The 22009-nt window shown below is 35.9% G+C and overlaps 1 protein-coding gene and 1 long non-coding RNA gene across 3 annotated transcripts; one reads left to right on the forward strand and one right to left on the reverse strand.

Moving 5' to 3' along the window:
• Positions 1 to 9821: 9821 nt before the first annotated feature.
• Positions 9822 to 12264, reverse strand: LOC107957022 (plant UBX domain-containing protein 1). Its single transcript, XM_016892448.2, has 7 exons — positions 12016 to 12264; positions 11199 to 11295; positions 11021 to 11089; positions 10777 to 10844; positions 10564 to 10693; positions 10372 to 10476; positions 9822 to 10260 (listed from the first exon to the last, which is right to left on the reverse strand). The coding sequence occupies exons 1-7, from the start codon at positions 12097 to 12099 to the stop codon at positions 10016 to 10018; spliced, it is 798 nt and encodes a 265-aa protein (XP_016747937.1). The 5' UTR covers positions 12100 to 12264; the 3' UTR covers positions 9822 to 10015.
• A 1395-nt stretch (positions 12265 to 13659) lies between these two features.
• Positions 13660 to 19454, forward strand: LOC107957023 (uncharacterized). Of its 2 annotated transcripts, XR_001700337.2 has the most exons (6): positions 13660 to 14324; positions 14444 to 14506; positions 14589 to 14949; positions 15089 to 15175; positions 18239 to 18327; positions 19206 to 19454. It is a non-coding gene; the product is annotated as an uncharacterized lncRNA (long non-coding RNA). The 2 variants fall into 2 exon arrangements; XR_005926412.1 differs by lacking the exon at positions 18239 to 18327.
• The last annotated feature ends 2555 nt before the right edge of the window (positions 19455 to 22009 follow it).

Genomic DNA, 22009 nt, shown 5'->3' on the forward strand with positions numbered 1-22009 from the left:
AAAAATTAATACACACGGATTAGGGACACGGGCTTGTCCAAATATGCGCAGGCCATGTGAGCTGCACGGGCTTTCAGCAGGATCATGTTAAGATGACATACGGGCGTGTGCCCTATTTACCTTGAAATTTTTAAAAGTTTTCTAAAGTACTCAGTTAAGTCCTGAATCTTTTTCGAAGCATGTTTTGGGCCTCGTGGGCTCATATTAGGGACTTTATGTTCGGTTTTCAAAGAATTTTACTTTAGATGAAGATTTTTGGCACGAAAATATTTGTAAGCATGTGTTTTAGTACGGTAACACCTCGTATCCTGTTCCGGCATTGAACTCGGGTAAGGGTGTTATATTTAGTGGTATTAGAGCTATGATTTAGTCAATTCTCAGACTAACCTAGCATGAGTACGAGTCTAGCTATACATGCCATAAATATATTGTGATAGTGTGACGACTTCTGAAAAATTTAAATTGTGTTTTCATATAGTAAATAGATCCTGACGGAGCTATGGTGGATGATGTGGAAAGTAATGCGGCGGCTCCCGCTGAAGGAACCGTGCCAGTCGAATATGGGCCTGTGACATTGAGTCAGGGTAGAGAGGCTAGAAGAGCTTACCTCTATATGATGGATGCTTGGTACTCGGAGTCCGTTCGTGCAAATCTAAACACTCCGCCTCCCCCACCTTTTCTGATTCCTCTGCCTACCCATATGGCTCCCTAAGGATTAGAAATGGTTAGAAGAGAAAAACCTCCTGTAAATAGAATTAGTAAGCATGGGGCTGAGGAATTTCTGGCTAAAATTGATGATGACCCAAAGAGAGTAGAGTTCTAGTTGGAAAATACCATTAGGGTATTCGATAAATTGTCTTGCAACCTTGAGGAGTGCATGAAATGTGTTGTGTCGCTCCTGCGAGACTCGGCCTACCAATGGTGGAACACCCTTGTGTCGGTTGTACCAAGGGAAAGGATTACATGGGAGTTTTTCTAGGAGGAATTTCGAAAGAAGTATATTAGTCAGAGGTTTATAGACCAGAAGAGGAAAGAATTTTTAGAATTGAAGCAAGGCCGAATAACGGTAATAGAGTATGAGCGTGAGTTCGTGAGACTTAGCAAATACACTAGGGAGTGCGTATCTACCGAAACCACTATGTGTAAGAGGTTTGAAGATGGTTTGAACGAAGATATCAGATTGTTGGTTGGCATTTTGGAGTTAAGAAAACTTGTAGTACTTGTTTAGAGAACATGTAAAACTGACAGAATTGGCCAAAGAGAAGAAGAGAACTGACATTGAGCACGTGACTCAAAGAAAAGACAAATGGGAAGATCATTTCAGACCTCATCCAAGAAATCGAGGGTGTTTCCTACTCGAACAAATGCGTCAACAGGATTCTCGAGAAAAAATAAAAATAAGCAGTATGTGGCATCTAAAGCTCAGACCACTTCCATTGCAAGCATTGGTAGTGCTCGACCGAATAGACCAGAGTGTTCGCAGCGTGGTAGACGACACTTCGGTGAGTGCTGAGGTAATGATAGAGGTTTCTTCACTTATGGTTCATTAGACCAATTTATTCGAAACTAACCTGAGATGGAGGAGAAAGACAAAAAGGAATATGTGAGAGCGAGTAATGCTCCCTCGAGGGGTATACCACAGAAGAACCCTGGGAGTGAGGCTGGCAGCAGAGGTACACCTAAAGATTCTACTGTGAGGTCCGAGGGTAGTGCACTTGCAAGGACATACGCCATTCGCACCCGCAAAGATGTTGCGTCTCCCGATGTGATTATGGGTACCTTTTCTATCTATGATATATCTGTGGTTACTTTGATCGACCTGGGGTCTACCCACTCTTATATTTGCATGAAATTGATACCTTGTACGAATATACTAGTGGAGTCTATTGAATTTGTGGTAAAAGTGTCCAACCTGTTAGGCAAACATGTATTAGTTAACAAAATGTGTAGAAACTGTCCTTTAATAATTAGAGGCCACTATTTTTCGGCTAACTCATGCTACTATCGTTTGATGAATTTAACCTAATTCTTGGCATGGATTGGCTGACTGTTCAAAACGTGTTAGTAAACTGTGTAGTAAGTTTATTGAATTGAGATGTGAAAATAGGGATATTATTCGGGTTGAATCAGGTGAATCGAACAACTTACCAGTACTGATTTCTTTTATGACTGCTAAGAAATACATGAGAAAAGGGTATGAGTCCTATCTTGCATTTGTGTTGAATACCCAAGAGTCGGGAGTAAAGATTGAGTTAGTGCCAGTGGTATGTGAGTACTCGGATGTGTTTCCGGAAGAATTGCCCCGATTACCTCCAACTAGGGAAGTTGAGTTTGGTATCGAGTTAGTCCCTAGTACGGTACATATCTCAATTGCTTTGTAGAAGATGGATCCGATGGAGTTAAAAGGAGTTAAAAGTACAGTTACAAGAATTAATTGATAAGGGTTTTGCGAGACCAAGCTATTCCCTGTGGGGTGCTCCGGTACTTTTTGTGAAAAAGAAAGACGGGTCGATGTGGTTATGTATAGACTACAGATAACTCAACAAGGTGATAGTGGAGAACAAGTATCCCTTTCGAAGGATCGATGATTTGTTTGATCAATTAAAGTGATCCACGGTGTTTTCTAAGATAGACTTGAGATCTGGCTATTACCAGCTAAGAGTTAAGAAGCAAGATGTGTCGAAAATCGTGTTTCGGACGAGATACAGGCACTATGAGTTCTTTGTCATGCCCTTTGGCTTAACAAATGCTTCCACCGTGTTTATGGACTTAATGAATCGTATTTTCCGGCCATACTTGGATAAATTTGTTGTGGTTTTTATTGATGATTTATTAATTTATTCTCGTGATGAGAGTGATCATGCGGAGCATTTGAGAACTGTTTTGCAGACTTTAAGAGATAAACAGTTGTATGCCAAATTTAGTAAAAACGACTTTTGGCTCCAAGAGGTCAGATTCTTAGAACAGATTGTGTCGAGTGATGGGATTAGAGTTGACCCGAGTAAGATCTCGACTATTGTTGAGTGGAAATCGTCAAGGAATATATCAGAGATTAGAAGCTTCCTAAGCTTAGCAGGTTACTATAAAAGACTCGTTAAAGGATTCTCCATGATTGCTACTCCGATGACAAGGTTGCTATAGAAGGATGTCAAGTTCGAGTGGACAGAAAAATGCCAATAGAGCTTTGAAAAAATTAAGACGTTGTTGATTGAAGCCCTGATTTTAGTGCAACTAGAACTGGGAAAAGAATTCGTAGTGTATAGCGATGCATCCTTGATTGAATTAGGGTTCGTGCTCATGCAAGAAGGCAAAGTGATAGCATATACCTCGAGACAACTGAAACCGCATGAGAAAAATTATCCGACTCACGAATTAGAGTTAGCAGCCATAATGCTCGCCCTGAACATTTGGAGACACCACTTGTATGGCAAGAAATGTCGGGTATTCACTGACCATAAAGGCCTAAAATACTTGATTACTCAAAAATATTTGAATTTACGACAAAGAAGGTGGCTGGAATTGATTAAAGATTATGAATTAGTAATTGACTATCACCCTGGAACGGCGAACGTGGTCGCTGATGCATTAAGTAAGAAGTCATTGTTTGCCTTGAGAGCTATGAATACTCAGTTGTCTGTAATCGAGGATGGTTGGATTCTAGCAGAGTTGAGAGTTAGACCTATGTTTCTTCAAGAAATTTGTGAAGCTTAGAAGAGTGATAAAGATTTGTAAGCTAAGATGACTTAATGTGAGACAGTTGACGAATCAGATTTTTGGATTAGTACCGACAGCTATTTGATGTTCTGAGATAAGGTCTCTATACCTAAAGATGATGAGCTTATTGGCAAAATTCTTCACGAGGCACATAGTAATTGTATGTCAATCCATTCGGGTAGTACTAAGATGTATAATAACTTGAAGAGATTGTATTGATGGCCGGGCATGACAAAAGACATCTCAGAGTTTGTGTCGAAATGTTTAATTTGTCAGCAAGTGAAAACTGAGTACCAAGTACCTTTGGGTTTACTTCTGCCTATGATGGTTCCCGAATAGAAATGGGATCGAATTACTATGGACTTTGTGACGGGATTGCCGTTCTCACCCAGAAAGAAAGATGTTGTTTGGGTCATAGTTGATCAACTAATGAAATCAACTCACTTTGTTCTGGTGCGTACCGACTACTCACTCGATAAGCTAGCCAAGTTATATATTTTTGAGATTGTGAGACTTCATGGAATACCTTTTTTGATTATTTTAGATAGAGATCTGAGGTTTACTTCGAGGTTTTGGAAAAAGTTACAAGAAACTTTGGGGACAAAGTTGAATTTTAGCACAGTTTTCCATCCGCAAACTGATGGTCAGTCGTAAAGAGTAATTTAGATTCTTGAAGACATGTTACAGTGTTGCGTCCTAGAATTCCAAGGCAGTTGGGAAAAATATACCGCTGGTAGAGTTTGCCTATAATAATTGATATCAGTCGAGTTTGAAAATGGCACCTTATGAGGTTTTCTACTGGCGTAAGTGCCGAATGCCCTTGTATTTGACTGAACTCAGTAAGAATCAGATTCACGGGGTTGACTTGGTTAAAGAGACTGAAGAGAAAGTGAAGGTGATTCGTGACTGTTTGAAGGCTGCTTCAGATAGATAGAAATCCTACGCGGATTTGAAACGAAAAGAAATTAAGTTTCAAGTCGGTGATAAGGTGTTTTTGAAAGTATCTCTATGGAAAAAAGTCCTCAGACTCGGTAAGAAAGGAAAATTAAGTCCAAGTTTTATTGGACCTTATGAGGTGACTGAGAAAATCAGACCGGTAGCTTATCGAATAGCCTTGCCATCCGAATTAGAGAAGATCTACAACATTTTTCATGTGTTGATGTTGTGCCGTTACCGTTCTAACCCTTCGCATGTTCTTTCGCCAACAGAGATTGAGATTTAGTCTGACATGACTTATGGTGAAGAGCCGATTAAGATCTTAGCTCGGGAGTTTAAACAATTGAGAAATAAGAGTATACACTTGTGAAAGTATTATGGCATAAACACTGGGTAGAAGAGGCCACATGAGAGCCCGAGGAATTATAAGAGGCCACTACCCAAAATTTTTTAACGGGAAGATTTTCGGGAACGAAAATCCCTAAGGGGGGAGAATTGTAACAGCCCGATTTTGGGCCTAGTCAGAACAGTGGTTTCAAAATGACTAACCCGAGATTAGAGAATTTATTTTTAATATTATTTTATGTGTTATATTATATTTATATGAGTGCATGAAATTTTGGTGAAATAATTTTAGCGATTGTATGCTTAATTTTGAAAAATGAACTAAATTGCATAAAGTGCGAAAGTTTTGTTCTACTAGTTAAAGGTTTCAAATAGCTATAGAACATTAAATTAGGGGTCTTTATTGAGAAAATATACCATAAATATGTTAGTGGCTAATCAAGAAGACAAAAATATTATAGAGTCAAAGTTAGGTAAAATGTTGGTGACTAATTTGACTAGAAATAAAATAAAATAAGGAGAAAAATTTATCAACTCTCATATTTCTCCTCTCCACCGAAAAATACCAGTAAAATAAGGGTTTTGGAAGCTTAAAATTACAGCAACTCTTTACCTTTGCAAGTAAGTGATTTTGATGGTCTTTCTTGATAATTTTTGTACTTTTGGGACCCTTGTAGCATAATCTAACTAATGAGGGGACTATTTTGCAAAATGGTTGAAATTATAAGGTTTTTCCATGAGAGTATTCATGTTGTTTGCTGAATTTTTATGGAAGAAAATGAATCTTGGTTGTTAAATAAACAACATTTGTGAAGTAGTTTTTATGAAAACTCTAACTAGGGACCATTTTGCATAAGTTATAATTATGTGGTAAATGTGTGAAATAATTGAAATTGTAAGATGCTATAGGCTTAAATTAGTTTTGGCTAAGCTTGGTTAATGAGGAAATTCAATAAAAATTGATTTACGAGCTGAAGGGTAAAATCGTAATTTTGTGAAAGTCTAGGGGAAAATGGTTATTTTTCCAAAATATGAATTACAAAATGCATTGATTAATATGACGATTAAATTAGCAAATTTTTATCATTTTAGATCAAGAAATACAAAATCCGGGCCTAGACTAGGGGAGGCTAAGCAAGTAGATTAAATTCAACTAGTCGCCCACTTTTTGTATACCGAGGTAAGTTGTATGTAAGTAAGACAACTTTATCACTATTATATGTTGAATGACCGATTTTACATAATATGGTTGAATATGATTATGAATAATGAGTGATGAAATTAATGTGGTAAATTCCTGGTTGAGCATAGGAATAGATTAGATATCCATGCCATGACATTTGGGTCATATGTGTGCTAGTGTAAGACCATGTCTGGGACATGGCATCGGCCACGATATGAGAGCCAGTGTAAGACCATGTTTGGAACATGGTATCAGCAATGTAATGAGAGCTAGTGTAAGACCATGTCTGGGACATGGTATAGACATTGATATGTGCACTAGTGTAAGACCATGTCTGGGACATAGCATTAACCACATTATGAGAGCCAGTGTAAGACCATGTCTGGGACATGGCATCGGCATTGAGACAAGAGTTAGTGTAAGACCATGTCTAGGACATGGCATCGACCTCGACATGTGAGCCAGTATAAGACCATGTTTGGAACATGGCATCAGCAATTCACCCTCTTGTGTAAAGCTTGTCAGATATCCTTTAGTATTCCAAATAGTTTCACAAGTTATTTTAAAGCTTATGACAATGATATGGAATGATATAATTATGTTGTGAGTGGTACAGGTTCTTATTTGAAACTCATGAGATATGAGTCTAGTTATGATGTCTTAATGGTAAGAATAACATGAGTAAGTTCTATCTATGAAAATGATTTTGAAATCTTTGGCTTATATTTGTGATGTATAAGTATGTGGTGATATCTACCTTTGTGCACTCAAGAATGTTATGTTGATTTATTATATACTATGTGTTTTAAATATATGTGGTTGACGTTGTTATTTATTTACATGCAACTTACTAAGCTCTATGTTTACTCCCTCTCCTTTCCATTTTCTTATAGTGCTTCCAAGCTAGTATCGGGGATCAAGGGACGTCGGAGGCACCGATCACACTATCACTTGAAGCTTTGGTATAGCTAGTTTAATATTTTGATTTTGGCATGTATAGGGACTTGAATCTTTTGTTTAGTGTCTTGTTAGTTTAGCCACAAGAGTTGGCTCATATGATGGATGTGATATTTATTTTGTATAGGCCATTAATGTTGGCTAATATTGATTATTATTAAATGCATTTGATGCAAATTTCTCATGGTTGTGGTTGTTTTGGTTATATGTGTTATGCTTGGATTGGTTTTGGTTGATGTTGTGTAGGTTGGTGCAAGTAAGGGTGGCAAAAAGGCTTGGTAAATAGCCTTATTTTTGTCCACACAAACAAACACACGGGCGTGTTCCTAGACCGTGTGTGACACACGGTCTGCGCCACGGGTGTGTAGTTTGGTTGTGTGTCCCCAGCACCTCAATTTTACAAGTCAGTATGCATGGTAGTAAACACACGGGCAGAGACACGGCCATGTGTTTAGTCGTGTAGAGGACTCGGCCTAACACACGGGCGTGTGCCTTGGCCGTGTGCCCTTAATGGGTTGATGGCGTCAGAAGCAGAATGCCAAAGTTTTTGTACACAGGCTGAGACACGGGCGTGTCATGGCCGTGTGAGGAACACGGGCCATAGACATGAGCGTGTGTCAGGCCGTGTAAAAACCCCTGTAGGTTTGAATTGAAAAATAAATATACACGGGTTAGGGTCATAGGCGTGTGCAGATATGCCCAGGCCTTGTGAGCTACACGGGCCTTCAGCACAATCATGTTAAGACGACACATGGGCGTGTGCCCTATTTACCTTGAAATTTTTCAAAGTTTTTTAAAGTACTCAGTTAAGTCCCGAATCTTTTTTGAAGTGTGTTTTGGGCCTCGTGGGCTCATATTAGGGACTTTATGTTTGATTTTCAAAAAAAATTACTTTAGATGAAGATTTATGGCACGGAAATGTTTGTAAGCATGTGTTTTAGTACGGTAACACCTCGTATCCTGTTCTGGCGTTGAACTCGAGTAAGGAGTGTTACAGCTTTACTTTGTTTGACCTTGCTTTGTTTTCTTTTTTCACTACTGTCATGCTTGCAGGTTCAACAATTTTAGCTTTGGGGATTTTGGCTTCCTTCTACTGATTTTGAGGCAGTTTTTAGGGTTTTTTTCTATATGTTTTTTGTTTTTCCCTTTTGTGTTTTTCGAGTTGCTTTGGGGCCCTGTTGTATTCTGTTGCCTTTATCTTTGAACTTGGGCCTTGCCCCTGTGGTTTTTTTTTCTCTTTTTCAATGAAAGCCATTTAAAAAAAAAAGGTTGTTACATTTTGAATTATGAAAATAGTTTGCTTCCTTTTCGTTTGATGGAGCTTTAGTTAGCCAAACTCATACTTAAAATGCAAGAATAAAAAAATATTGAAATTGTGTATAATTTTCATATGGCAATTAAAAACAAAAACTAAATAGCATGAGCTTGAAATCCAAAGAGAGTAGATAAGGATAAGCTTAAACATTAAAATAGAAGAGTCAAAGGGTGTATATTGCAAATACAATAATATACGAAGGAGAGGACCGTAGAAAAACACAATGGCGCTAACAAATTTGCGAATCATGAAAACGGTTCTCTCACTTTTTAACCTTCGCTGGGAATAAAATAAAAATGACATCAGGTATTTCAAGATCCAAATAATATCAATTATAATCAACAGACGTGATGAAAAAGAGCAATGGACGGCTCTGATTAGGAGGGTCCAGTTAAGATTTCAAAACAATTATTTTTTTTTCAGTTTAAAATGTATAAAAAAACTTAAAAGAATCTTGTAACTTTAGATTTAGAATAAAAAATCCTGCAATTCTATACTTACCATTTATTTTTGACTTTTCAGTGTGTGCTTTTTTATGATTTTAAAAAAAATCATATAATTCAATTTAATCAAATTCCTTTAAAAATGTTAAATCAAAATAATGAAAGTCACTAAAATCTAATGGTGTTCATAAATCGGGCCGAGACGGATTTAAGTACAATATTAATATATTTTATAATTTTCTAAGCCTGACCCAACCAAAAATCTAAACTTAGAGATTTGTCTAAACCCGTCTATATTTGTAAAAAACAAACTCAAACTCATTTTAAGTCGTCCATATTATTTTTTAATTATTTTTTAAAAATTTATATTATATTATTTTAATATTTAATAATTTAATAGATTTTTTATATAATCATCTTTAACATTATTTTAATATTTACATTAAAGGAATATTATATATATATAGTATAAGCTTGTTTTTTTAATGTGTTCTAAATTACATAATATATAAAAATAACATAAAACTGGTCAGGGAGTCGAGCTTGAGCCTTGAATGTTCAAGCCCAAGTCCAACCCATATTTTAAATGAGTCTAAGTTCTTTTTCAAACCTATTTTTCTGACCTAATATTTTTACCCAAACCCTTTTAAATTTTGAGTAGTCCTTTTAGCCTGAAAAAATAACCCAGCCCATGAATAGATCTACTAAAATCATTAAATATGAATAAAAATATTTTATTGTTGGTTTATGAGCATAAAAAAGAAGGGGATAATGCATGCGTTTTGAGAAAATAATTGCTATCAAACAAAACAAACTCTTGAACATTCAAAATTTCACTCTAAGGCCAACTGAGACTCCAAAAGCAAAATGATGAAGCAGCATCCTGTGGTTCAAGAAACTTACCAACACTTGGAAGTTGGAAGGAATAAAAATGAAACAGAGGGAAGGGATCAGATTATGAATGAAGTTGTAACAAGTATTCACATTTGATGTTCTTTTGCAAATTTTAACACCCTTGACTTGAAAAGAATCACCTGCTCAACACCATTTAACAACTTTCTCCTTTTCTTATATAGTCATCTGGCATTTTGATCGACTCAGTGTGGCCAAGAATCAGTATCACTATGGAGATATATGAAATTGTAATAATAAGCTTGATTCACATTTTAAACCATTTTGGCCTCCCAGGTTTTTTCTCTTGCTGGTTTGGGCAATAGGGAAGGGTACTGTACTGGCACCAACACCAGGTTCTGGGGCAGATTGAACTGCCTCTGCCTGCTCAGCACCAGCTATGACCTCCAAACCTTTCAAAGACATGACTTCGTCTAGAAGGAAGGCTGCTGAATTGGCAGCTGTGGCATCGGCACCTAAACATTTCAAAGTGTCATTAACCGGAGTGAATCATATTTTGAGGAATCAGATAACTTCCAACCTAAGGAACTAAGAGGGGGATCATACGAAAAAGTCAGATAACTAACCTTTTGGGAGATCATATGAAAAATACACAATTGCACCCGGAATGAAACCAGTAGAGAAAATATCTTGTGTCATGTCCTTTATTTGCTTCTTGGGAGGAGTAGTATCTGAAACATGATTGGACGATAGGCATTTAATGCATTGGCTTCACAACCAACACCACAGTTAGTATTTTACAACTTAAATAAGCTTACATAAATAGAACGGTAGATCCGGTCGAGAAATCACTCTCATGATAAGGTCATACAAGCACTGAATTGTTTCTGATGGATGAAATGTGACCTCTAATGTGTGGTTATCAGGAAAGCGGACCCTTATCACAGCCTGCACATGAACATTGAAACTTATCAAAGGCAAGACAACTAAAAGACCCACAAAAAGTGTGGCAAGTAGCAATTAGCAAGGACCTTTGTTACTCTTGATCTGCGGGCTGCCTCCTCTGCTTCTCGAATTTTTCGTGTCTTTAAGTAGTTATCTGTTTCAAAATTTTATCCACTTAAAATGGTGTAAATATATCTCTAACAAAAAAGTGTGCCATAGCATGCCAGAGTCATTTTAACGTAAATGAATCCCAAAATCAGCTGGTAAAAATATCTAAATGAAGCTAGAGGATAAAATTGATAAATGAGTTGTGTTCATTGCCAAAAGTACCTTCCTTTTTAGTTGCCATTACTCGATGATAATCTTCTGCTGTGAACTCATAGACGTCATCCGACTCCTCTGCCCAAAAATAAATAAGTGCATTTTATCAGTTTACGAAATGAACTGTCACTTCTAGTCAATAGGCAAGTTAAAAGTCTGAAAATATGTTTTGCAGGGTCGCTCGCACCAGTGCTGGGCACTTCATTTTGTATTGGCGATGGTCCTTCAGTTTCGAAGACATGAATTTCTCGTCCAAATTTCTCTTTTGCAGCAGCAAGTTTAGCCTATAATCATAGAAATGAAATAATTAAAAAAAAGCATAAATAAATTGCGTAACAGCAACCTGCATACAACATATCATGCGAGTTACGGAGTCGTGAATTAGAGGTCCTAATGTATAGTTCCATCAAATATAATTACATAAAGGAAAGCAAAATCTGTCTTGACACTTATGACAACCATATGAATAATGTAAAAAGCTGTCGGTGTTCCTTCGAGACGGTTATGTCCAAATCCAACCGGGTTTCAACAACTTCATATGCATGACATTCCTTATAGACGATTACTACAAAAAAGCTACTCAAAGAAGTAAACAAAGAGGGGAAAGAATTACCCCCGGAATTTACCTTCGTATAAACTTTTTAACAGCAATTTCACCTAAAAACCAAAAGAGAAGCTACTGACCAACTTTCATGAATGAACCACTATTCTTGATAAAGATAGCAAAAGGAAACCAAGATGAAGTTTAATTCCATCAAAGTTAAGCTAATTTCAGTTATCATCCATGTTAAAAGATTTGAGCTCAACTAGATATATAATGATTCACCGACTTAAATCTTTCTTTCACTATCTAAAAATAAAGAAACAGAAACAAACTCAGTTGCATAAACAAGAGGATGCAGACCCATCATAGGAATCGATAATCAAAGTAAAAACCCGGATCAACCCAATACTTAAAAACAACATATAGAACAGCAAGAACAAAAATTAAATCAAGGACCGACTTTAGCTGATGCAGCCTCCATGGAATCAATATTAGTTAATCTCCTCCTATTTAAAGGTAGTGGTGAAGAACCATCTCCAATCATCAGCTGCAGATGAAATTTCCACCTTTTTTTCTGGGAAGGGTACGGGGTTGCCTTGCTTCTGTAAAAGCTCCTGCTTGCTTGATTTGCCTCTTTGGAATTTCTTGCTAGTATATTCCTTATTAGTTTATTCCTTTCTTCTTTTAGAAAACAAAGATAGTTTGGGCTCGACCAATTCAACTTTTGGGCTAACAATGTTCTAATTTAATCCACCTACTTACAAATAAAAACTTCATTTTATCATATATCTAACTTCAAATGGAAATTTTTTAATTAATTTTATTATATTTTTTTTTGATTATATCTTTTGCTTTTAGAATAATGCTTAGAACTATTCATATGACCTTCAACACACTTAAACTCACATCTTCTTACATTAAAAATAATATATTATTCTATACTAATTAAATTAAAACTTAATCGATAATTTTTTTTTTTTTACATTTAGAAAACCAAAAAAATAATGTTGGAGGATGTTCATCAATTTGACTTAAGGCTTGTGGAATAAACAAATTGAATTCAATTCCTGATGATTATGACATTTACAACAAATTTTTTTTCATTTACTTATTAAACACATTCAACACATTCAATTTTGGAAAGTTGAATTTGATTATCAATCTTTTAAAAAAATCGAATTTGATTATTAATCTTTTAAAAAGAGTAGAATTATTTTTTTAACGAAAATACTAACTAAAACATTATAATTTTAATTATGGTAGCCTGCTTAACAATTCACATGTACTCAATTTATTATTATTATTTTTGTAAAATTTAAATTATTTGTTGACGTAGCGTATAAGACAAATAGGGTCTTGTCAGCATGAAGTTTATGTGAATTGTCATGCTAATACTGTTAAAAAAATAATGCTATAGTTAGTATTTTCGTTAAAAAAACAATGTCTCTTTTTTGAAAGGCTGAGGGTCAAATTTAATGAAAAAAAGAATAATGATAAAATTGATAAAAGATGTAAACATTGAAAATTAAATTTAATATTAATCCTTTAATTTATAATAAATGTTGATTAATTTTAAAAAATAATTAAAAAATAAAATAAAATATTTAAAAAATGAAAAAAAAGCAACCAATAGTAAAATATTAAATACTAAATATTTTTTAAAAAAAATTATATTTGACATTAATAATCAAACCAGTAACATCTTACAAAAGAAAAAAAATACTTCAAAATTTTGAGATACTTCAACTTATTAGACATAATATTTTGAAACACCGTGATAAAGAAAATCACAATGGTGCAAGTGAGCATATTAAAATAGAATAATAATAAAAGTATCAAATATCAAATAATAAAAACAAAACAAAATAAATCTAATATTAAATAAAAAATCATATATATATTTGAATAAAAGATCTGACTGGATTTATTAATAAAAAGAAATAATACATAGAACAGAACTGGACTGAAGTCCATTAACAAGATACTAATCAAAAGAATAACTAAAAAAAAAACAAAAGCCTACTAAATAAAATTGGGCCTAAAACTTACGGAACTAGCCCAACTCGTCCAATTTCAACTAAATCAAATCAGAAAATCAAATCTTATCCTATACCAGTCAAATCGACAGCTGGATACTAATAGACCCTGTCTTTTCACATCACCGACCTAACCATTAATGATAGCAGGTTTTCAATAATGACTTTTAATTTTTTCTACTACCTCTTCTCAAAAGCTTTCATTTTCCCTTTCATTCAATCCGGATACCTTGGCCGAAAATTCTCCAGTGCTTGACGAACACATTCTGGAATTCCTCCCACCAAGTAATAACTTTCTCTCTTCTTTAGGGCCTCATTTGCAATAACATGGGCGTATATATTCCCTGTTTTAGAGACAAAATGAAACTCAATCTCCTGAAATTTGTCTTTTTTGCTTTGTATATCTTTGGTAATTGCTCCAATGGCCGATTTACCTATATCAGTACTTTGGCATTTCTTTATAACAGTTTTTGAATCTCCCACTACTTCCATTTTGTTAAAGCCCATAAAAATTCCTAATTTCATTGCCTGTAACCCTACATGTGCCTCTGCCGTGAACGGAGTTGCTATCTCGGAGTGAAAAACCGTCTTTGATGCAAGGATCTCCCCCACTTCATTTCGTACAAGCAGGCCTGTAGTTGATCTGGAAGATTGATGGTCAAAGGCTGCGTCAAAAAGAACTGTGACCCTTGTTCTTTGATAATCCTGTTGAATATTTCCATTAGACTGAAGGGTGAGTTTTTTTTCTCTTTTGTTGCATCCAACTCTATGATATAACATTGAACTTGCTTCGATATTTCTCTTCTTTTCACATTTTTTCTTTCATATAACAAATGATTTCTGTTGGACCAGATTAACCAGAGTCCACAGCAGAATAATCGGATCTGTTCATTAGTCTCCTTACAGAAGCCCCAGGTAAGCCATTCCCACATATTTTGAGTATTTTTATTTAGTACCCATGATAGATTGAAATGATTCCAAACCTCAACCATTGTAGGGCACTATTGAAAAATATGGCTACTGTCTTCCTCATTTTGACGACATTGAGGGCACTGATCTTCCACCACGACTCTTTTATGTCTGAGGTTAACAAGGGACAAAATAAAGTTCCAAGAGATTCTACATACTGTAATTATAATTTTTGAGGGGATGTATAATTTCCATAGTTTCCTATAGAAATTTTTAGTTCGGCGTGTAAACTATAACTACTAGGATCCAAGTTAGTCTCCTGTAATAGTTTATAGGTGCTCCTGACTTAGAAATCCCTGGACAGTTCCCTTCTCCATACTTGAAAATCTTCATGTGCTGTCTCCGCCAGTGGAATCTGCAAGATTTTTTTTGCTACATCCAATCGAAAGGTATTCATAACTACCTTTATTTTCCAGCTCCTATTGGTGGCCTCTATTAAATCTGAAATAAACTTAATATTTTCATTGTTGTCTTGATTTTGTAATATGTCTGCTTTATTTCCTAAAATCCACAAATCATTCCAAACAGAAATTTGATCACCTCTTTCAACCCTCTAGCATAAACCTTTCTCCAGAAGCCCTCTTGCTGCCCAGACACTCTTCCAAGTAAGCGAAGGTAAATTTCCTAACCGAGCATTATAGAAATCCAAATTAGGATAATATTTTACCTTTAGAACACGAGCTAATAATGAATTTGGATAGTTTATAAGACGCCATCCCTACTTTTCTCATAACGCTATATTAAATTTTGCAAGATTTTAAAAACCAAGACTACCATCTTCTTTTAATAAGCATAATTCCTTCCAAGCACACCAATGAATGCCCTTCCTATCGCGACTTCTTTGCCACAAAAAATAAGCTATTATACACTCCAAATCAGTACATAGAGACTTAGGAAGTAGAAAGCAAGCCATCGTATAAGTTGGGATGGATTGGAGTATAGCCTTTACGAAAACTTCTTTACCTTATTGAGAGAGATGCCTTATGCTCCAGTTATTAATTCGTTGTTTATATCTGTCCTTCAAAGCTTGAAATGTTGATCTCTTCCTTCTTCCCACCATATTAGGGAGCCCTAGATATCGTTCTGGATTAGTTGATCTTCTTACTCTGAGTATACTTGAAACTCCTGCCATTTCTCCATCTTATGTGTTTGTGCTGAAAAGTACTGTCGATTTATCATAATTAACACATTGGCTTGAACAAATCTCATATTCTTTCAAAATCTATTTTAATGAATAATTAACACATTGGCTTGAACAAATCTCATATTCTTTCAAAATCTATTTTAATGAATGTGTTCTCCTTTCAGTAGCTTCTGCAAATAAAATGCAAATGTCTGCAAAGAGTAAATGTGAGATAGCTGGGCCACTTCGACTTGTTTTTACTCCTTTAAGTATATCTCCTTCTATTGCAGGCTTCATAAAACTAGAGAGACCTTCCCCACAAAATAAGAACAAAAACAGACTTAAAGGATCTCATTGTCTAAAACCTCTAGTTGGATGAAAAGTTTCCCCTATGTTTCCATTGAAAACCACTGAATATGATACTGTAGACACACATTTCATTATCGAGTCAACCCATGCTGGATTAAATCCTATTTTCTTCATTATCCCTTCCACAAAATTCCATTCGACTCTATCGTATGCCTTACTTATATCTAGTTTCATCGTCATAAGTCCATTTTTCCCCATCTTCTTATGTTTTAAAGTGTGTAAGATTTTATAAGCCGGTAACATATTATCAAAAATCAGCCTTCTTGGTACAAAAGCACTTTGTGCTACATCTATACATTTATTAATCACTACCCGAAGCCGAATATCTATGACCTTAGCTATCAATTTATAAAGCACATTGCATAAGCTAATTGGTCTAAATTGAGTAATATTAGAAGGATTAAGAATTTTTGGGATTAGCACGATATTTGTTTTGTTGATCGAGCGTATTTCTATACCTTCATTCAGTCCTTGAAGGCAAAAAGTTGAAACATCCTCTCCAATGATCGACCAACATTTTTGACAAAATAAAGTTGGAAAACCGTCATTTCCTGGTGCTTTTGTAGGGCCTAGTTTTGATAAAGCTTCTCGTATCTCCTCTTAACTGTAGCTTGCTTTTAATCTATAATTATCATCCTCAGAAATACAACAATCAACTCCTAACAATATTTGATCATAATTTCCTTGCCTTTCTGCTGAAAATAACTTCTAAAAATACGATCTTACGATTTCTTCCATCTCCTCGACCTCTTTCGTCTCCCTGCCATCTTCGAATTACATTTTATGGATAAAATTCCTCTTCTTTCTTTGCGTTGCTTGCTTATGGAAAAACGCGGTATTTTTTCTCCAAACTTTAGCCAATTTATTCGAGCCTTCTTTTCCTAATAACATTCGTCCTTCTCTATCTCAAAATTCAATTGAATCTTTGTATCTAAAAGCTCTGCCAAATTTTCTTCACTTCTATCATATTCCAGTAACGTTGTTAGTTTTGAAGTTAGTATCTCTTTTTTCATTTTTCTACTTCGTTGTATTTGGCTTGCCTATCTCTCTAAGCCCCTCTTCATATTTTTCAGCTTGCTCAAAAGATCTCCTATGGAATTTTCCCAAATACACCTAAACTCCTCAATAAGCATTACCTTCAAAACCCACCAAGCTTCAAACTTAAAATTTTTATTAATCTGCTCTAGCTTTGCACTCTGTATTAATGAGTAATGGACAATGATCTGAGAAGGAGTGAGGTAGGCTGTAACAGCCCGATTTTGGGCCTAAAATAGTGGTTTTGAAACCACTAATCCGAGGCTAGAGAAATTATTTTTAATAGTATTTTATGTGTTATAGCACGTTTACATGGATGCATGAAAATTTTGATGAATTAATTTAAGCGATTGTGAGCTTAATTGCGAAAAAGGACTAAATCGCATAAAGGACAAAAGTTTTGTTTTTCTAACAAATGGTGTTAAATAACTAGAGAATCATAATTAGGGGTCTTTAAAGGGAAAATAGACCCATTTCAATAGGGGTGGCCGGCCATAGGGACAAAGAAGAATAGAAAATTCAAAATTAGGTGAAGTTGGTAACCTATTTTGACTAGAAATAAGATAAAATAAAATAAAAGGGCTTCATCTTTTTACCATTCATCCTCTCCACCAAAAAAATCAGTAAGAAAGGGTTTTTTGAAGCTTGAAACTTTCAGCCATTAAGTTCTCTCATAAGTAAGTCATTTTGATGACTTTTCTTGATAATTTTTGTATTTTTGGGACCCTTGTAGATTAATCTAGCTAATGGGGGGATTATTTTGCAATATGGTTGAGAGTTTAGGGTTTTGCCATGAAAGAATTTATGTTATGAGCTGAAACTTTATGGAAGGAAATGAGTTATAGTTATGAAATAAATAACTCTTGTGAAGTGGTGTTCATGAAAAACATCTAAAGTGAACCTTTTTGTAAATGTTATAAAATAGGTAGTAATTGTGTGAAATAATCGAAATTGGGAGATGCCATAAGTTTAATAAAGGTTCAGCTAGGCTTGGTTAAATAGGAAATTTGATAAAAATTAATTTACGAGCCTAAGGGTAAAATCATAATTTTGTGAAAGTCTAGGGGCAGAGTGGTTAATTTGCCAAAATATGAATTATGAAATGCATTGATTAATATGATGATTAAATCAGTGAATTTTTATCATTTTAGATCAAGAAATACAAAATCCGGGGCTAGACCGGGGGAAGGCCAAGCTAGTAGACTAAATCCAACTAGTCACCCACTTTTTGTATACCGAGGTAAGTTGCATGCAAATATTACAACTCTATTGTTATTATGCATTAAATTATCAATATTACATGAAATGCTCGATTTTGTTACGAATATACATGACGAAATTTGATGTGGTGAGACTCCCTGTTGAACCGTAAGAATAGATCGGATATCCATGCCATGATACTAGGGTTATGTGAGCCAGTGTAAGACCATGTTTGGAATATGGCATCGGCATTGATATGAGAGCTAATGTAAGACTATGTATGGGACATGGTATCGGCCTCGATATGTGAGCCAGTGTAAGACCATGTTTGGAACATGTCATCGACATTGATATGAGAGCTAGTGTAAGACCATGTCTGGGACATGGCATCGGCCTCAATATGTGAGCCAGTGTAAGACCATGTTTGGAACATGGCATCGACATTGATATGAGAGCTAGTGTAAGACAATGTCTGGGACATGGCATTGGCCTCGACATGTGAGCTAGTGTAAGACCATGTTTGGAACATGGCATGGCATTGATATATGAGAGCCAGTGTAAGACCATGTCTGGGACATGGCATCGACATCTTACCCTTTTGTATGAGGCTTATCGGGTATCCATTTACTATTCCAACCAGTTCAACGAGTAATTTAAAGATTACATCATGATTGAGAAAAGTTATGATTACGTTGCAAGTGATACAAATACTTATATGAAACTCATGAGAATAAGCTCGAGTTATGTATATGAATAGTAAGGATGAAATGAGTAATTTATGTCTATGGTCATTCAAGAAACTTGTGCAAGTGTATGATGTGTTATGAGTATGATGTTACTTGGTAAAGCAATGTTAATTATTTACTTGTAACTTACTAAGCGTTATGCTTATTCCCTCTCTTTTCTATTTTCTTATAGTGCCCCCAAGCTAGCATCGGGAATCAAGGGACGTCAGAGGCATTAGTCACATTATCACCTGAAGCTTTTGGTATAGTTAGTTTAAATGTTTTGAGTGTGGCAAGTAAAGGGACTTATTCTTTTTGTTTAGTGTCATTTAGTTTAGCCACAAGTGTTGGCTTATATGGATGTGATATTCATTTTGTATAGGCCATTGATATTGGCTAATATTGATTACTATTAAATATATTTGATGAAAATTCTTATGGATGTGGATGTTTGGTTGTGGCTGTTTTGGTTATGTGTGTTTATGCTTGGATTGGAGATGTTTGATGTTTTGTAGGTTGGTGCAAGTAAGGGTGGCAAAAAGGCTAGGTAGATAGCCTTGTTTTTGTCCACGTGGGTAGACACTAAAATGTGTGTGACACACGGTTTGCCCCATAGGCGTGTAGTCAGGCCGTTTGTCCCCTGCACCTAAATTTTGCAAAACAAAATGCCCAGTAATAACCACACAGGCAAAGACATGGCCATGTGTCCCAATCGTGTGGAGGACATAGCCTAGTACATGGGCGTGTACCATGGCCATGTGCCCCTAAATGGTTGCTGCCATCAGAAACAAAATGTCAAGGGTTTTGTACACGGGCTGAGACACGGGTGTGTCACGGTAGTGTGAGGGACACGAGCAATGGACACCGGCGTGTGCCAAGCTGTGTAAAAAGCCCTGTAGGTTTTTAATCGAGAAATAAATTCACACGGGCTAAGGACACGGGCACGTCTCGATATGTTTAGGCCGTGTGAGCCACACGGGCCTTCAACATGGCCATGTTAAGATGACACATGGGCGCGTCACCTTTCCACACGGGCATATGCCCCTGTCTGCTTTGAAATTTTACAAAGTTTTCTAAAGTGTTTAGTTTATTCCCGAACCATTTCCAAAGCGCGTTTTGGGCCCCGTATGTCTATATTAGGGTTGTTAAGAGGAAGTTTGAAAGTTTTAAAGTCGAGCCAAATTTTATGACTCGAAAATGTTTGTATGTATGTGTTCAAGTCTGGTAACACCTCGTATCCTATTCCGGCATCGAACTCGGGTAAGGGGTGTTACATAGGTGTTGAATTAAGAAATCTGGGAATAAAGATATCCATGTTTCTGTAGCTACTCCCTATTTAATCTTTCTTGTATATTCGTTTCTGGAAAATTTCCCCTCTCCCAAGTGAACCAATTCCCTGAATGGCCCATATCAACCAAATTACAATCTTCTAACACCTTTCAAAAAGCTTTCATCCTTCTCTCCTCTCGAGGTAAGGCTCCTTTCTTTTCAAAACCATATAAGATTTCATTAAAGTTCCCACAAACCAGCCATGGATACTCTCCATTATTACGTAAGCTCCGCAATAGATTCCATGATTCATCCCTATCATGTGTGTAAGGAGAACCATAGAAACTTGTAAATCTCCACTTCTTCCTATCTCCTGAGTCCTCAATAATCACATCGATATGACGGTTTGAGAAGTTTTGGAGCATTATATTAGCATCCCCTCGCCATGCTAAACATAATCCTCCTCTAGAGCCAATCAAATCCACATCAATACCATAATGGAAACCACAACTCCGTCTTACTTTTTCCATCTGACTCCTATTGATTTTTGTTTCCATAAATAAGACCACTTGGGGATATTGTAACTTCAGCGAATGCTGAAGTCTTTGAACTATCCATGGATTCCCCAAACCATGAATGTTTCAGCTCAAGATTTTCATTGCGTCTGGTCGGGTTGCATTTTGGCAGCCGCAGATGATAAATGAGTAATTTTCGATAACCTCCTATTTCAAATCACCATATTATTGCTTTCTTCAATCTCCCCTCTAGCTCTCTTTTTCCCCTCCTTACCTATTACCACCCCATCCTCCAGATCATGATCCATTGCAGTTTGGATTTAACTAGATAATAAAATTTCTTTCCCTTGTCGCAAAGAAGACATTTTTCCTTCTAGGTTGAATCCTAAATAGAATCAATATCCTTAACGCATCTGATTCTTTTATTTATTCCCCACCCACTATTTCCTTGGGAATTACCATCTATGTTGATACCACCCAATACTCTTCCTTCCTCCGGTAACCAGACACTATTCATTGCTTGGGCTCTCCTTGATTGTGCTGCAAATATAAATCCCAACCCATCTCAACGATTTCTACCCTTAGCGCCATCTTAGCTTCACAAAAGGAATCACTATAACCTAAACGACCACAATAGAAGCAAAAAAGAGACAATATTTCATACTTGAATCTGACATAAGAGCATTTTCCACAAAACATGACTTTTTTCTTCCTTTTAAGAGGGCGTCATATATCAATTTGAACTCGTATTCGCATAAAATTTCTATTTTCTTTCCCTAAACTTGAGCCATCATATTCTAGAAAGTTTCCCATAAAATTTCCCAGTTGACATAGCCAGATTTTCGGAATAATAGCCTATGGGAACATCATGAGCTTGTACCTAAAAAGGCATTGAAATTAAAGGAATTTTTAGTGGATCTTTCCCTATTGTAACTTATACAATATCAATAGATGATTATTAAATGTCCATGGTGACCCCTTTAAAACCCTTTCCATATCCATAATATGAAAAAATTGAAATAAATACTTTTCCCCCCCAGATCTCTAATTTGAACACCCCTAACAGGATGCCATAAATTAGCCATAGTGCTTTTTATTGCTGGGAAGTGAATAATACTGGCTGTTAAAAAACACCCCACCAATTTGAGAGCTACTTCTTCCCTTTCAGTATTCGGATCCACTTGAACTTGCAAAACTACTTCTTCTTCTTCAT

This window comes from Gossypium hirsutum, chromosome A05 (assembly GCF_007990345.1).
Source record: "Gossypium hirsutum isolate 1008001.06 chromosome A05, Gossypium_hirsutum_v2.1, whole genome shotgun sequence".
Lineage (NCBI taxonomy): Eukaryota > Viridiplantae > Streptophyta > Magnoliopsida > Malvales > Malvaceae > Gossypium > Gossypium hirsutum.

Excerpts from the sequence above, each read along its gene's own strand:
- LOC107957022 (XM_016892448.2), bottom strand. The coding sequence starts at position 12,099 with ATGATTGGAGATGGTTCTTCACCACTACCTTTAAATAGGAGGAGATTA. Across the intron at positions 11,090-11,198 it reads AAATGAAGTGCCCAGCACTG|AGGAGTCGGATGACGTCTAT; the intron begins GTGCGAGCGACC and ends ATTTTTGGGCAG. Across the intron at positions 10,694-10,776 it reads GCAGATCAAGAGTAACAAAG|GCTGTGATAAGGGTCCGCTT; the intron begins GTCCTTGCTAAT and ends GTTCATGTGCAG.